The 17,443-nt window shown below is 41.0% G+C and overlaps 1 protein-coding gene across 1 annotated transcript in view; it reads right to left on the reverse strand.

Annotated features, from left to right (window-relative positions):
• The window catches only part of qm (geranylgeranyl pyrophosphate synthase quemao), a 146,173-nt gene extending 142,662 nt beyond the window's left edge, over positions 1 to 3,511 (reverse strand). The window contains exon 1 of the mRNA XM_080286007.1: positions 3,434 to 3,511. Coding sequence (XP_080142133.1) covers positions 3,434 to 3,511 — 78 coding nt within the window. The remainder of the gene's footprint in view (positions 1 to 3,433) is intronic.
• Between the last annotated feature and the right edge of the window lie 13,932 nt (positions 3,512 to 17,443).

The raw sequence follows: 17,443 nt of genomic DNA on the forward strand, positions 1-17,443 counted from the left end.
CACCCAAAACCACACACACACACACACACAAATATATACAAATGAAGCACATTTTAATGATCTTACAAGTAACCAATAGCAGACTTAATAGAAAGACCACAGAACTACACAGCTTCCTCCAAACAAACACTGACAATGAATTTATACAACAGCCTAAACTCACAAGCAGGTAAAACACTTCACACTTCACACACTACACTACAGTTAGACAAGACAGGAAACAACAGGGATGAGGCCAGACTCATTATCCCTTTTCAGATAAACATCCCATTCACAAACACTGCACAATGAAGAGGACAACAAGTATCCAATGAAACCACTACTGAAATAATATCAATTCACATCAAAATATGCAAAGAGGCTCACGACATACTGAACATCTACATACCAACATCTACATCGTTGGCCCCAGGATACACCCCATCCCTCACTCTGCTCCACAACATCACTAATATATAACAGCATCCCTAACCCCACCACAGAACATCCTTATAAACCCTCGATATAACGAACCCTGGTATTGCAAATTTCAGATACTGTATAACGAACGGCCAAATCGTGACCGAACTTCCCCCGGATTTTGCGAACAAAGGGGAAGTTCGGGAATCAGCCCACGGTGACAACAGCATCCCTTCCTGGCACAGTAAGTGCACTGTAACAGCACTATATTATACTGTACTCTTATTACAGGTATTGTGTTTACATGTACAACTTCATAAACCATTGAATTCTCCATGTAAAACTTCACAGAGTTAGTTTTGGTTATGTCTAAGCATGTAGGACTAAACGACTATAGTCGGACTCGCGCCCGTTTGCGAATGTGGTGTGGCTCGCACCTGTGTACAGTGTTGCCACGTTTTCTATACCGTTATCTCTCTCTCTCTCTCTCTCTCCTGGCGGGAGATGTGAGCCACCCTGAGTACTTTTGATTCTTTTATAAGTTGTTTATAATTGTGCTTTCATTTGTTATTTTGGTTTTGTTGTATTTAGTGATATTTATCATTTTTTGTATACGGCGACAGATGACCCGTTATTGCAGTACCATGATTGATTTTCATTCATTCATTCTCTTTCCCCTTCCTCCATCTCTCTCTCCACACCACCCCTGAGATCAAGGCCACCGACTGGGTATGGAAGTGTTGCCGCTCGCGAGTGAATAATGTTTTTTTTTTTTTTTTTACTTCGGTATTGGCATATGCCTACTATTTTGTCCTACATATTAGCTTATGATTATAAATGTGATTATTCCTCGCCCTTAAAATTACGGTAAAAGCCAGTAAATGTGAGCATTTTTCCCTAGTAACACCTGTACAAGCCATCCTTGTGTTTACGGAGGGGTAAGTACTTTACCTTAAGCCAGACTGTGTGTGTCAGTGCTGCCACTCACAAGAATTATATGAATTATTTCTTTTACTTTGGATATTGGCATATTTCTTCTTTTTTCAGGCTCATTCTCTTATATCCACAACTGTAATTTTATTACCCACCCTAAAACTACGCTAAAAAACATTAAAAGCGACTACAATTTCTTTTAGCAACACTGTACAATATGTATGCCATGTTTCTGTGTTACTGTATAAATATTTTATGCATAATAAGATTACTGTTGATTCATCCATCAAAATACACAAGTGTAAGTTTTATTCATCTGAATTTATCGAATTTGTGATGCCTTGTACATAAATAGCTTCCGTTTCACATCGCAAGTTGAGGAAACGTGGCACCATTGTAAACAGGTGCGAGCCACACCACAGGCGCATACGGGCGCCAGGGCGACTATACCCTTGATAGTGAACTGAGTTCGGTAATCTCTCAGAAATACCGACCACTCATATATAGCGAACTTTTGGATATAGCGACCCACCCCTCCCCCCAAATAGTTCGTTATATCAAAGGTCTACCGTAATAATACCTGATTATCCTCGCACAGAGGAAGCCCAGTGGCTAAACACACAGGTAGGAAGGCCGAGAGCCCCTTATTCAAGAACAACATGAACACCAAAGCATCCCAAACAACCACAACACCCCATCATGACCTTCACACGGATTTAATGAGACGACATCCTCTCCTTCCCTAACTTTGAGTATCTCTTCACTAGCCATTCAAACCACCTCAAAAGTTATACATGACCTCTTATCTGATCACCTCCCTATTATCATGTCACATTCAATGAAAATGAATCCAGACAATGGCAGGAAACCCTCACATATTACAAGAAGGCTTTCAAAGAAGATACAGAGCAAAAGGACAGTCTGTAATAGCTGGCCTAGTGCAGCCTTTAATGTAAATCCAACCCTAGACCAATAAAAAAAAAAAAAAAAAAAAAAAAAAAAAAAATCATCATCTGTGAGCCTCGTAGACTGTAATAATACTCTACTGTTAGATGAAAACTTAACTTTATGTATCCATCCTGGATGACTCCCAATGCTGGCTGAGCGACATGTGAATTTAAGTTGTGACTCTAAACAACTTTTATTAATAACTTTTCCTTCTACAATCAATACCTTCTGAGATTTGAGTTTTTGACACAGACAGACACAGACACACTTTGTTCAAAATAATGACCATTGACTTCGTCTACCTGGACTTTCTGAGATTTGAGTTTTCGACACAGACACACACAGGTACATTTTGTACAAAAATAATGCCCTCTAACGGTATTAGAGGTTGACTGAGAGATAATGCTGATTTCATGTATGCGGTGTGTCAGGAACAGCAGGTGGAGATTGTCAGGCGTGAAAGGATTGAACTTGCTGGTGTCTCTTGAGTGTGTGGAAGAGTTTTGTTATTTTGGAGGCATGTTTTGTGCTGGAGGTGGGCTCTGTAGCTAGAGTGAGGAATGGCTGGAAAAAGTTCAGGGAGCTGTTGCCTCTCCTGACACTGAGAGGGCTCTCCCTCCATGCTAAGGGATCTTTGTATGCAGCATGTGTTAGGTGTGTAATGCTGTATGGTAGTGAGACCTGGGCAGCATTGGAAGATGATATTCGCAGGCTCAGATGCACAGAAATGACTATGATTAGATGGATATGCAGTGTTTCCCTGAGTGATAGGTCTGGGGAGGTTCAGTTTACGATGGAAGGGTTGAGGGGTAGGATGGGACTGAAGTGTACTGGTGTTGTAATGAGGAGAGGTTGGGCATGTGGAGAAGATAGGGGATGATAACTGAGTGCAGAAAGTAAGAAGTGTTAATGTTAGGGGTAGGGCTGCGAGAGGTAAACCAAAAAAAAGACCTAGGACAAGGTCATTAAGTGTGACCTCATGGATAAGGGACTGAATAGGGAAGCTGCCAAAGATTGAGCAGTATGGAGAGCTGCCCTTAGGTGACCAAGACTGACGCATGCAAGCATGTTGGAGCCTTCAAAAATGACACAAAATGAAATAATCGACTTCATCTACCTGACTCAAAAAATGTTTTCTATTCATACTACTGACCTGATCCTGCTTCTTGTCCCCACTAGCACTGAACACCTCGGCCGTATTAAAGCCCACATTTGATCCATTACCATCCATCCTCTTTAGGAGCTTGTATGCAAGGGATACGGTACCTGAAGGGAGTGAATAAGCATTACATTTTTATTTTTGTAATATCACAAAACTTCTCAAGTCATACCGGTATATACTTTCGCAATGCTTTTTCTCATGCAATTGGAAAGATTTTGATGTTCATTTCTATAAAAAATATGCAACAAGGTGGTAGATGGTGGTGACCATCATCCACTCACTTGATGTAATGTTGCCTACTTCTTCCTTCACCCTTATCATTAATTTACTTTGTCGGCCCTCCTCTCTTCCTATTTCTCCCATCTTCCCTGTCACTTTTTATTACCGGTACTCTTCTTTCCTTTTCAGGTGGCTTTACGTTGAATGACAAGCCTAATGGTTTCCTGTACTATGCCAGGAAAACATGGACAAAGCTGGGTGGTAACCATTTAGCCAACCAAAAGTGTTCTCTGTGTGTCAATAAGTGGGTTGGCGGAAGGTTAGTGCCCCTCCCTGTAAAAAGCTAACTCAAAGTCAAACGGCCACTACTTACAGGATTATGGTATCTGGTTACAGATAGACAGGTATCCGTCTGCCATTCCATCTCAAGAATCACATGTTTTCCCAAAGAAACTTAAACTAATTAAAAATACACTCAAAACTCGATTTAAGGGACTACATGTGAAATCAACTTGTCCCTTACTTGAAAATGTCCATTGTTTAACCACATATAGAGACAATCTTATTATGAAACGCAATGATTGTTTCACTTATCTCATTTATTTATATCTATCTATTTATCTATTGCGAGACGCCTCAATCCCATTCGGGGTGGCCACAAACAAATCGCCTCCACGTCGCCCTGTCCCCCGCCATTTCACTGCCCCACTCCCAACTCACACCCCCCTCTCTCATATACCTCTCCACCCCATCCCTCCATCTCATCCTCGGCCTCCCCCTCCACCTCACTCACATACACTCTCTTCATCAGTCTTTCACCCTCCATCCTCTCCACATGGCCAAACCACCTCAGCGTATTCCTCCTAACGCTTCCTATCACATCCACATCAACACCACAACGCACCTTTATATCCTCATTTGTCAGCCTGTCTCTCCATGTGACTCCACAGGATCCTCTTAAATAACTCAATTCCACTGCTCTCACTCTTGACTTGTATCCTTCCAGCAATGTCCAAGCTTCACTTTCATAAGTTAGAGTTGGTATCACAATACTGTCATGTAGTAACTTTTTCACTTCCATGCTCACTTCCCTGCTTCTTATCACTGCTTTCAAGGAACCAGCAACCTTTCTTCCCTGCTGTACCCTTTCAAGCACTTCACCCTCCAAACCTCCATCCTTACTCATCACACTACCCATGTACTTAAACATACTCACATTTTCCAATTCCTCACCATCCAACCTCGCTGTACATTCACTGACTTCACCTCTCTCAAAGACCATCACTTTACTCTTCCCTACATTCAACTTTAGATTCCCTTTCTTACACACTCTCCCAAACTCATCCACCAAGCCTTGCAGCTCTCCTTCATCTTCACTCAACAACACAGTATCATCTGCAAACAACAGTACAGGGAGTTTCCAAACACTACCCTTTCTTACCAGGGCCACTCCAACATCCACTACCCTATCTTGTACCTCTTTTATTACCCCATCCATGTACAGACTGAACAACCATGGAGACATGACACATCCCAGTTTCAACCCAACCTTCAAAGAGAAAATTCACTCAGTTCACCATCCACACGCACTGCAGCCTTAGCACCATCATACATACATTTCACAGCATTCAACAACTTCTCATCTACTCCATATATTCTTAATACTTTCCACAATCCTTGTCTATCCACCCTGTCATATGCTTTCTTCAAATCCATGAAAGCTGCATACAACTTCTTTCCCTTCTCTAGAAACTTTTCCACTAAAGATCTAAGAATGAATATTTGATCTACACAACCTCTTCCCTTCCTAAAGCCTCCCTGTTCTTCTCAAACTAACTCCTCTGTTCTTTCTCTAACTCTGTCAATAAGTATCCTACCATACACTTTTCCTATTATACTAAGAAGACAGATGCCCTTATGATTACCACACACTTCTTTTTCCCCTTTTCCTTTGTACAAGGGAATAATTATACCTGATTTCCAATCCTCCAGGACTCTTACCTTCCTCTCAGGCCAATCTGCACATTTTCCACATCCATTCTACTACTATCTCTCCCCCATACTTCTGCATTTCACCACACACTCCATCAATTCCTGGGGCTTTCCCCAATTTAACTTTCTTCACTGCTTCCACAACTTCTATCCTACTGATTTCTTCCTGTCTTCTCACCTCCCTCCTCCTCCCAGCCATTCCCCAGCCACTTATACTTGCATTACTTCCATCCTCTATGTTCAACAATTCCTTAAAGTGTTCTCTCCATCTGCTCACTTTTTCTCCCTTCTCCACTAGTAATCTACCATTTTTATCTTTCACTCCCCTGCTAACTTCACTTCCACCCTATCTTACTCTCTTCACCTCTTTCCAGAACATTTTCTTACAGTCCCTCCACTTTACACTCAAGTTCCTTCCAAATTCCTCATCCACTCTCTTCTTACTCTCTCTTACTAATCTTTTCACCTCTTCTTTCTACATATAACTCTCTCTTCCACCTCTCAACTTTATATGATTATGAATATTATTTTACAGGTACTGTACAAAGAAACATATTAATGTTTCAAGCAGCGGTCTTTTTGAATAGTCTTGTCCATTTGTCAGGTAGAGTATGGAGTCCCTTAAACCCGAAATCCCTTAAATGGAGGTCCCTTAAATCGGGGTTTGAGTGTATACTGTACCCTATATAGATTACCAGTATACTTTTCAATGGTCAATAAGGATAAAAGGTCCTTCTGTTTTCATTTTCTAATTTTATTGATCTGGTATCCTTTAGGTGGTCGGTGGGGGTGCTCACCATCCACTCACTCGATGTATATAGTGCTGCTTTGGGTGTCTGCCCTTTCCTCTATTCCTTCCTTCCTCTTCTGTCCTTCTTTCCTTCATTCTTTCCTCTTCCCTACAGGTGACTCTGCACTCCCTCTTCTGTCTTTCCATCATTCTTTCCTCTTCCTTCTGCCTATGGGTGACTACATTGAGTGACATGCCAAATGGTCTCCTGTACACCAGGAAGCCATTTACTACACTGGATGGTAGCCATATAACCAAATTAAGGCGCCTGGTGGTTTAGTGGGCAATTAAGGCACTCCAATCGGATTGAGTTTGTGTAGGTTTATATTCAAGGGGTGGTTGGGGTTTACTGCTCATGTAATGCCACTCAGGGATGAGTGAGGCTGGTCACTCTCATCTTAAATGTCAGGACCAACTTGCCTAGCCTGGGGTTCCAGCGCTCTTCATGGGGCAACATAGGATTGGATGATGGATGGATAGGCTAGCATCTTTTTACTCTTATAGCTTCCCCAGGAGGCATTACTGATCCATCGAGACGTGCTATCCCTAATCTAGACATTATAGCATAACAACTGTACTACATCACCATGTGCAACAAGTATGGGGTTGTACATCCCCGACCAAAACACTTCCCCCTTTTCATACCATTTATTAAGTTAGATTAGATGAGGATAATTTTGGTTCTAAAAACATCTTTCTGAGATACTCATAAGGCTTCCTGAGTAGGGTAAGAGCAGGGAATCAGTATTATTGTAATTCAAACCATACACCAACTACACTAGCCTTGTTATCATCATGCTGTTTTCATATTTGCGACACTTTTTTCTTGGAGCCATCTCCATTGCAAATCAACTTTAACTCCCTGGAATAATCTGGTTTGATTACAGTACAATGGACACTGCGTCTTCCTACGTTACAGATCACCAATTTCCTGCACCCACACCCAGACAGATATGGTACTGTACTGTGGTTGGGTTATGGTTAGTTTATGTGGGGTTGGGCTAGTTAATGTCAAAACAGAGGCTTTTCTGATGATTTCTGATTGAACTGTGTCATCTGTTCCTGTTAAAAAAGGGTGTGTTGTCTCTCAAAAAGTGTGATCTGCGATGGACATGCATATAAAATTCGGACTGATCATACCAAAACTCATATGTAAAACTATGGCCTCACAGGTCATGTTTATACCACTTTGTGGTCAAACTCCAAATTTGCCACACAATCACCAAATCAGTTGCTGATGCAGTATTATTTTACAAGTGGACAATATGCAGTTTTGGAATTTTAGCACCATTAACGTATAGTATAGTCCCTAAGGATCACAAAGAACCCCATTACTCCATTTGGAAATTGATATTTTCAGAGATAATGAATTTAATTTAAAATTCCCTAATAAACCTACCTTGGATCTTCACTCGGCCACTCCGGGTAAAAAATGTGTGCGTTCGTACGTTTGTTTCTCTTGCCTTCAACTGTGCATGCGTCTCGTAGGTTTGTATCACCCACTCATATGCCTACTTTAGATCACGTGATGGAATTTGGCCAATTATTTTAAATCGCACTTTTTGATTCAGTGTGGGTGGAAAATTCAAATCCTTCTTGCTATGGCCTCTAAGAAGAAAGAAGTGCTGTGTGTCCCTGGTGTGATATTGATTATTTACGAGTGATAAAGCGTTTCCACTCGAAATCTGAAGAGGACACGGTGTATTACCTTCGGAAATTTATTGCCCAGACTGTCAGGAACCTTGTAAATTTTGAAAAGACAGACATCAGTCGTACTGTGGTTGGTACAAAAAGTACGCAAAAACCAAGAAACGGGTACAGTGTAGTTTTTGTTTCTAACTGCAAAGGAACTTTTCTGGACAACACACACCTTCTGGCTTGAAAAATTATATTGTTCATAAACCACTGGATTCAAAGGTTCTTGAACCACGACATTATTGCCAGATGACCCTCGTCCTGGACAATCGTATCTCAAGGGTAGGCATTCCCCTAGGATAGGTTAGGTATATTGGGGTAGGTTTGGTTAGGTTTACTGTGTTTGGTCAGGTTACGTAACGTATTCCCCTAGGATAGGTTAGGTAGGTTGGGGTAGGTTTGGTTAGGTTTAGTGTGTTGGGTGAGGTTACATTACGTATTCTCCTAGGATAGGTTAGGTATGTTGGGGTAGGTCTGGTTAGGTTTAGAGTGTTGGGTGAGGTTACGTTACGTATTCTCCTAGGATAGGTTAGGTATGCTGGGTTACGTTTTGTTAGGTTTGGTGCGTTTGGTGAGATTACGTTACGTCTGTTTGGTTAGGTTTCGTCTGTTCCATTATGTTACCCGGTGGTGCAGTATATTTTTCTGGTGGATTCTGATGTGATTTGAGTTGTTTTTTTACTTAGTTTTTTTTGGAAAATGCTTGATTTCACCTACTTGTCCAATCAAAGTTCATGATTGGAAAAGAGGGGTAATGAGGCATTTCTGACAAAAATGAAGGTCAAAAACATTTGAATCACAACAAAAACTACCAGAAAAATATATTGCACTACCTGTGGGGTGTATTGTCCACTTGTAAAAATTTACTGCTGATGGTAAAAGCCACAACAAACATGGGTCTTTCCTCCACACTGACCTTTTTTTTACTACTACTAATTACTTTATGGTTTCTTAAACAGATAAAACTTATACTACAATCAGTAAAACTATGGCAGCTAATATTTTCAAACATTCAGTATGACAGTCACCTCAACAAGTTTAATCAGTTAAGTAAAAATTGAATTGAAACATTTAAAAGAGCACAGAATTAATGAAAAACGTAAACTTGTATGTTTCTCACACAATATAACTTGGTCTTGGTCTTGATGGTGAAATTATTCAGTATAACGCTGGTGACTCACTCCCACGCTGACAGCCACCGAGGGAGGCACCGATGATCAACACCCGGCGTGACTCAGATTTTCTCTTTTTAAGGTGTCACCTCGATAAGTTTTTCATAAGTATACTTCGCATACTCTTAGATAACTAGCTCCTTTTACAGCAACTTACTCCTTCGTCTTAAATTAGTCAGTCAGTACAATAAAAATGTCACATGTGTTGAACGACAACGTTAGTAGCGCTTAAATTATTGACAGCGTCTGCTACATCAGCTGATCAGGGACATTTTCTCTTACAAATTAGAGGTCTCAGAAAACGATAGTGAAGGGTAACTATTAGATTCGAAAATAAAACTTGCTGGGAGTTTATTTTGTTCTACCCTAGGACATAGCCTAGTTATTCGATGAAAGTTACATAGACACATGGAGTTGATTAGTTCAAAGGTGAATTAGGGAGATGGATTCGTGCATGGAATTCTTAGTTCAGCAGCAAGCAGGCTACCTATTAATACTGTATGGAATAAATTTACACCCTCTATTTTCTAAAGACCGTTGGTTACTTACATTAAAAGAACAACGTTATTTACTAAATTATATACAATATATCATTGCACTTGCATTTGTCTGCTATTTTACTCTTATGATTACAAGTATATAATATTGCATTTTTATTATTTTTTTATTTTTTTTCTATCTAGCCAAATGCCGTAATCCCGCAAGGGTTGGTCACAAAAAAATCGTCTCCATGTCGACCTGTACCCCACCATTTCGCTTCCCTCTCCCCAGCTGACACTCCCCTCTCATATATCTCTCCACTCCCTCACTCTATCTCATCCTCGGCCTCCCCCTCCCTCTTCCCCCCTCCACCTCACTCATATACACTGCCCTCGTTAGTCTTTCGTTCTCCAGTCTCCGCATGCCCAAACCTCAGTGTATTTCTCCTAACGCTTTCTATCACATCCATATCTACACCACAACGCTCCTTCACTTCCTCATTTGTCAGTCTAGCTGTTTCTCCATGTAACTCCACATGCTTCTCTAAAATAACTCATTTCCATTACTCTCACTCTTGACTTTTGTCCCTCCAACAAGGTTCAAGCTTCACTTTCATACGTTAGAGTTGGTATCACAGTACTATCATGCGGCGACTTTTTTACTTCCATGCTCACTTGCCTATGTCCTATCACTGATTCCAAAGAACCAGCACCCTTCCTGCCTTGTACCCTTTCAAGCACTTCACCCTCTAAACTACCATCCTTACTTATCACACTACCCAAGTACTTAAATGCACTCACATTTTCCGTCTCCTCATCATCCAACCTCACTGTACATAGGCTACAGTGATTTCGCTTCTCTCGAAAACCATAAATTTACCCTTCCTTACATTCACTTTTAGATTCTGTTTCTTACACACTCTCCCAAAGTTTCTTACACATTCTCCGAAACTCATTCACCAAGCCTTGCAGTTTCCCTTCGTCTTCACTTATCTGCAAACAACAGTACAGGAAGTTTCCAAACGCTGCCCTCTCTCATTAGCGCTGCTTCATCATCTACTGCCCCATCTTGTATCTCTTTAATTACCCCACCCATATACAGAATGAATATTCATGGAGACCACATCCCTGTTTCAATCCAACATTCAGATACCAAAATACATTCATTTCACTATTTACAATTGCACACGCTCTGCAGCCTTAACACCCTCCTACCTAGTCTACTCTTCATGGGATTCAACAACATCCTGTTTAATCCATATATTCTTAATATTTTCCACATTCCTTGTTAATCCACTCTGTCGTATGTTTTCTTCAAAACCATGAAGGCCGCATAAAACTTTTTTCCCTTCTTTAGAAACAATTCCACTCAAGACCTAAGGATGAATATCTGATCTACACAACATCTTCTCTTCATAAAACCTCCCTGACTTCTCCAGCTAATTCCTCTGTTATTTCCCTAACTCTGTCAGTAAGTATCTCACCAGATACCTTTCCTATTTCACTCAGAAGACAAATGCCTCTTATATTGCTACACACTTCTTTTTCCCCTTTTCCATTGTATAGGGGAACAATTATACCTGACTTCCAATCCTCCGGGACTCTACCTTCTTCCATGGCCAATATGCACATCTTCCATATCCATTCTACTACTATCATTCCCCCATACTTCATTATTTCACCACACGCTTCATCAGTTCCTGGGGCTTTCTTCATTTTGACTTTCTTCATTGCTTCCACTACTTCCATCCTACTGGTCTCTTCCTCTCTTCCCACCACCCTCCTTCTCCTAGCCATTCCCCAGCCACTTATGTTCATATTATTTTCATTCTCTACGTGAACAGTTCCTTAAATTGTTCTTTCTTTCTGCTCACTTTATCTCCCTTCTCACTAGCAATGTACCATATTTGTCATTCACTCTCCTAATAACTCTTTATCACCCTGTCTAACTCCTTACCTCTTTCCAGAATATTTCCTCACATTCCCTCCACTTTACAGTCAGTTTCTTTCGAAATTCCTCATCCACTTTCTTCTTACTCTCTCTCTCTCTCTTTACTAATCATTTCACCTCTCTTTTCTTCTCCGCATATAACTCTCTCTTCCGTCTCTCAACTTCCTCCATGCCTCTGCTTCCCATCCACTCACTCTATGCTTTTTTTTTCTTTTTTTTTTTTTTTAAACACGGCTTGTCTCACCTCTTCATTCCACCATGCTGTTTCTCGCACCCCCTTTCGTCATCTCTTCACCCCACACACCACCTCACATGTTGCACAGATTTCTTCTGTGAATATCTTGCACACACCTTCAACCTCCCCCATCTGCTCCAAATCATATTTACCCAACTGCTCCTCCACTTCTCTCTTATATTCTGCTTTTTTTTTTTTTCTTGCTTTGGTAACCTTTCTACTCTCCTTGTATGGACTACTTCCTCCTATCCTTCCCTCCTTCTATTCCTCCATTGCACTTGAACCTTGCCTTTCACCACCACCAAGTGGTGGTCAGAAAGTCCACTCCCCCAGCCTCTGCATGCTCTTGCATCCATTACATACCTTTTCATTCTTTCATCCACAAACACACAATCAATCATTGCCTTCTATTCAATTAGTACACCATCCACCCTTCTCATCACTTGTCGCGTATACCTGTGGATCATTTTGTGCTTAAAGAGGGTACTGGCTATCAGATATCACCAATCCCCTTCCCGCACAAATGTGCGCTTGAACACTGCCATTCTCATCCACTTCTGCCGGTACACACCACTCACCAACTACTCCATCCACCTTCACATTCTCTGCTTTTCCATTCATATCTCTAATCAAGAACACTCTCTCATTTCTTTCAGATTTTTCCATGCACGCTTCCACATTTGCCCAGAACTCTTCTTTTACTCTGCATGCACGATCTTGCGTTGGTGCATACACATACACATTTGCCCACGTTTGTAATACTACTTTTAGTCTTTACACAGTCCTAGAACCAACTGATCCATACTCTCTTACATTCTCCTTCCATCTCTTGCACACAACAATGCATATTCCCTCTTCTGCCCTCTCATTCTCACCTACTCGTGCTCACATACCCCACACATACTCCCGCTCTTTCACACTCTCACCTCTCCATTTAGTCTCAGTTAATTCACATATCTCTCTTTCACTTCATCATTCGCACTCCTTACATTCAATGTTGCAGTCCGTACCATGTCCTTTGTTCGGTCCTTGGTCGTCACCTGTTTGTCAGTCCTAGTCCGAGGCTTCTTGTTTGTATTTTTAGCTAGTTGTTTTCCTGGGAGGAGCACTAAACTTCCGCAAACCCACCTGTTGACACTTAGGGAACACTTGTTGGTTGGTTATGAGGTTACCACCCAGAGTGTTAAATGATTTCCTGGTTTACAGGAATTCATTTGGCTTGCCACTCAGTGTAGAGCTACCCTGAAATAAAGTGAAATAGAGTACCACTACACTAAGTGAGTGGATGATGGACGCCCCCCGTGTTAGTTGAAAATATGAGAAAGCTTGGGTGAGTGCAATTATATCAATAAAGTGGAAGAAGGCTGTGATTGTGCTTTGTACAGAAACAACGATGCACGGAGCAAACGAAATGCTTATCATGGTATAAGACTGTCATTACTGTAGGAAGGTAAATGGAAGACTAAACATACAGAAGGTAAGAAATGCATTAGAATGTTTAGTGAGTTGCGCACAGGGTGGTTTCAGGATTGAAGAGGATACGTGGATCAAATGTGTGCAATGAGACATACAGTGGAGGAGAAAGCTTGTGAAAAGAGCAACAAGGTGTTTACGGCATTTCCATCTAGTGAATGTTGTTTAGAGTTTATGTGATAGTACTGAAACCTGTGCAAGAGTACTGTAGGTGGGCATCTATGTGGTTCAAGATCATTTCTTGAGTATATATATATATATATATATATATATATATATATATATATATATATATATATATATATATATATATATATGTCATCAGCCGTTTGAGTATCCACTGAAGGACCAGCCTATCCTGACAGCAGTCAGGACGATACAGCCAATGTATCTCTACCAAGTGGCTTAGGCTGTCTGGCAGAGATTGTATGTAGGGTGAGAAGTGCTTGTAAGTATAACTGTAGTGTTGTAGTGGCTTTGGATGTGTGTGTAGTCTGTGAACCAACTTACCAAGTGTAATCGGCCCGCGCAAGCCGACTGGGTGCAAGCATACTTTATAGTAAGCGACAATGGTTCAACCACAGCACCCCTTGTGTCCGCCAATGCAGTACGTGGCCGGATGAACACTCCCAGAGTTTATTACCCTGGCGGGGCTCGAACCCTTATTCACCAGTGTACGAAACCCACACTCTACCACTGTACCACAGAGGCTCCATTTATATAATTTTTTTTTTTCTCTCTCTACTCGTATACATAGAAAAACGTCTCCTACTGTATATAAGCTAATGAAGGATATCTCATTCATTAAGTTCAACATATTCTCTCCGAAGCTGAATTACAGCATCTGGACGAAGCAAGGAAATGCAAACGTTCTCGTAATTAAGGTAAATGTGGGTGTAGCTATGTGCGCAACAAAACCTAAGATTAATGAGTACCGACTTCATGTTTTTCATTAGGGCAGACAATATATTTTCATCAGATCACAATTTTCCCCTTAGAATAGGATACCCATCAGTCGAGTTTGTATTCAGGTCCCTAACATGGGAAGTACTCTTTGTCCAACAGTCTGACTGGATTCGAACTTTTTTTTTTTTTTTTCTCAGTCATTGGCTAGCTGTGTTAACCTTTACACCACCAGCTCCCGTGCGTACGATGTGCGCTGCCCTCCAGGGTTTCTTCTCCTTGAATTGTACGTTTTCCTGAGGAGGTTCCCCTCCCGAGCTCGATCGCCTTACAGGCAGTAGTAACAAACACATAAAAAGGACACAAAACACCATAAAAACTAATACAAGTATCTACAGCTTGAGTGATTTGTGGTAATGTGAAAAGGTTTTAATGTACTCGTACATGAGTTGGAGGGTCCGTGTAAGTGTTCCCAACCCCCTAACCCCCAAGAAAAGGAAACGGGAATTAGTTAAATTGAAATTAGGGAGACAGTCTTTATTTGAACATTTTAGCTAGAACTTATTGCAGCCTTGATCATCATCATCATCATCATCATCAATACATGGGGTAGGAGGGATCCAGAGACAGGACAACGTATGGTATGAGTCAACGGAGTCCCCAGTGCAATGGATCACATATCCATTCGCGTACAATCAAAATCTTTAAAATTCGCAGCTCAACCTCACAGATTATTTTTAAAAAATCATACTGCCTATGAAGCAGACAAACAGTTCGAACGATTGTCAGGTTAAGTAATGGGTTCACCTTGTGTCATGTGGATCTCCATACACACTGCACCCATTTCTTTCCATTTTTAGTTCCGCAGCTTCCATATCTCGCACACTGTTCCGATGCTAAAACCATATAAGCAGCATTCAAGAGAATGTTGAGGTGTAGTATGCTAAATAAACAGCTAATGGAAGAAGCAAGAAGCACGGTAACGTATTCTGATCTTTATCTTTAGGGAACCTCGTAGCAGTGAAGGGGTTCATGAAAGCTGTATAACTCCCTCTATTTGTTAGAAGTTTCTCATAATCTTAAAATAATCTTCCGGGGCGTTAAGAAAAAAGTGAGCACTATGTCATCGTGTGGGACTACATATTATAATTGCAAATCATAAGAGATAGATAGATAAATAGATAGATAGAGAGACAGATAGAAGCAGGGAGTCAGATGATGAGAAGGTATTGTGTTTGCGAGAATCGAGCAATGCTAAACATGCTTACACACTCTTAACGCAAGGAATGCTTGATAGGCACACGACAGCGCCTAGTGACCATACACACACATACACACATACACACAGGCTGCTAGAACTTTCCATCCACGAGGAACACACGTGACACACCCCTGCTACACCAGAATTTAGGAAAGAGAGCTCAGACGGAGGTTAGCTATAGAACAGAGAGGTCGAGAAGGAGACAGGCCTCAGAGGAGAAAGGTCACAGTGAGAAGGGCTTGGCAATTTGAGAGAGAGACAGACAGAGAGATAGATAGCGGGACGGGACTCTATACTTACGCTCTGTGTGAGAGACTTGTTAATATTTCCAAGACAAATAAAAATAGTCCCATACTATTCTTTACCTCTCCTGTCACTACATGACAAATGGGAAGCTACTCCAATTAAAGAAAAGACCGCTCGTCCATAAGTCCAAAATATATATATATAACTCAACCACAAAGGAACCACACAGTCTTTTATGACACAAAGTCATTTATGACAATCGTAGATTCGTAGGGAAGGGTTGATAAAAATGAAAGACGGCGGAGTCCACAATGTACGACCAAACAATAGATACGAGTATATTTTTTGCCCTTAAAACACCGCCTTGACAGTGTGCACAAAAAGACTATTGAATGGTCACGGGATTAAGGGTGGGATTCTCCAACACATTTACGACTGCTTGACTGCTGTAAGTTATTATTTTTTTTTTCCAGAGACTGTTACAAACGTGAGATGATGCAACCGTTTCCCTTTTCCTTCATGCAAGAAGGAAAATTTTTCTCTCGTGGCAAATATTTGCTTTTACAGAGAGAACAAGAGGCACCCTTGACATTCAAGTGAAAACAAAGTAGAGTTACTTCACAGAATCCATCATAAGTTTGTTCGTGCCCAATTGGTTAAGTACTCAGTGGATAAAAAATGCCTCAACTCCTTAGAGCGACGATGTATTTTAAAACTATTCATGTAAATTCTGGACAGCTTTATTAATCTATGAACATACTTTTCGAACTGGAGGTGTTACGTATAGCTTTGATTACCCTTTCACTGCTAAAAATCTTAAGTTCAGTAAAAAATTCTCTGGTGGCGGAGAGAATGTACCAAAAAAGTACGTCATCGATTATTATGAGCAAATAAAATCGTCTGTCTTAAGCTAGAGTAAAATACTAAGTATTTTATTTTCCTCCGTAACTTACTTGTAACAGTATAGCCTATAGCAATTTGTGATGCCCTAAGTATCTCTTGAGCATGGTAAACTGGTCTGGCTTTAGCGGAAATAAAGTACAAAGAAGGTATTTTAGAGTCAAAAGGTTAAAGGTAATATTCAGCTGATCTTTTTTTGTCAGGCTAGGAGATTAGCCGGAAATGCGTGGGGTGGCGTGTCCACCTCACAATCAGAAAAACTACTGCTTGATCCTCGGATCGGTCGGACTCTTGAACAAAGTTTGTGTTAGATAATCACCTCAGCCTCTTCTTACCGAGAAATGAACGAGGGTCAGCTGAATCGGTTTTCTGCCATCATGGATTCGTATGGAACTCAAAAATTCATCAACATTAACCACAAAAGGCAAAAACAGATAGACTGTGTAACGGAATAATAATACTTGCGACAAAAATACTGATGCTTCTTTTTCTTCACCTCATCTCGAGGAAGAGCCGCGTCAGGACTGGAGTGACCACTACACCACCCACGACCTCAGACCTTTGACGTCACACCGGATAAGCGTCATGGTTTTACTTTCTCACGCACTGGTAAAGCTGCTGGCGTTTATGTAATTCTTGGCTGCTATGTAGTGGCGGGATGGAGAGCTAGGATTGCATTCTCGTT

This window comes from Coenobita brevimanus, chromosome 110 (genome assembly GCF_032717465.1).
Source record: "Coenobita brevimanus isolate Jiangsu-jjx chromosome 110, ASM3271746v2, whole genome shotgun sequence".
In the NCBI taxonomy this organism is placed as follows: domain Eukaryota; kingdom Metazoa; phylum Arthropoda; class Malacostraca; order Decapoda; family Coenobitidae; genus Coenobita; species Coenobita brevimanus.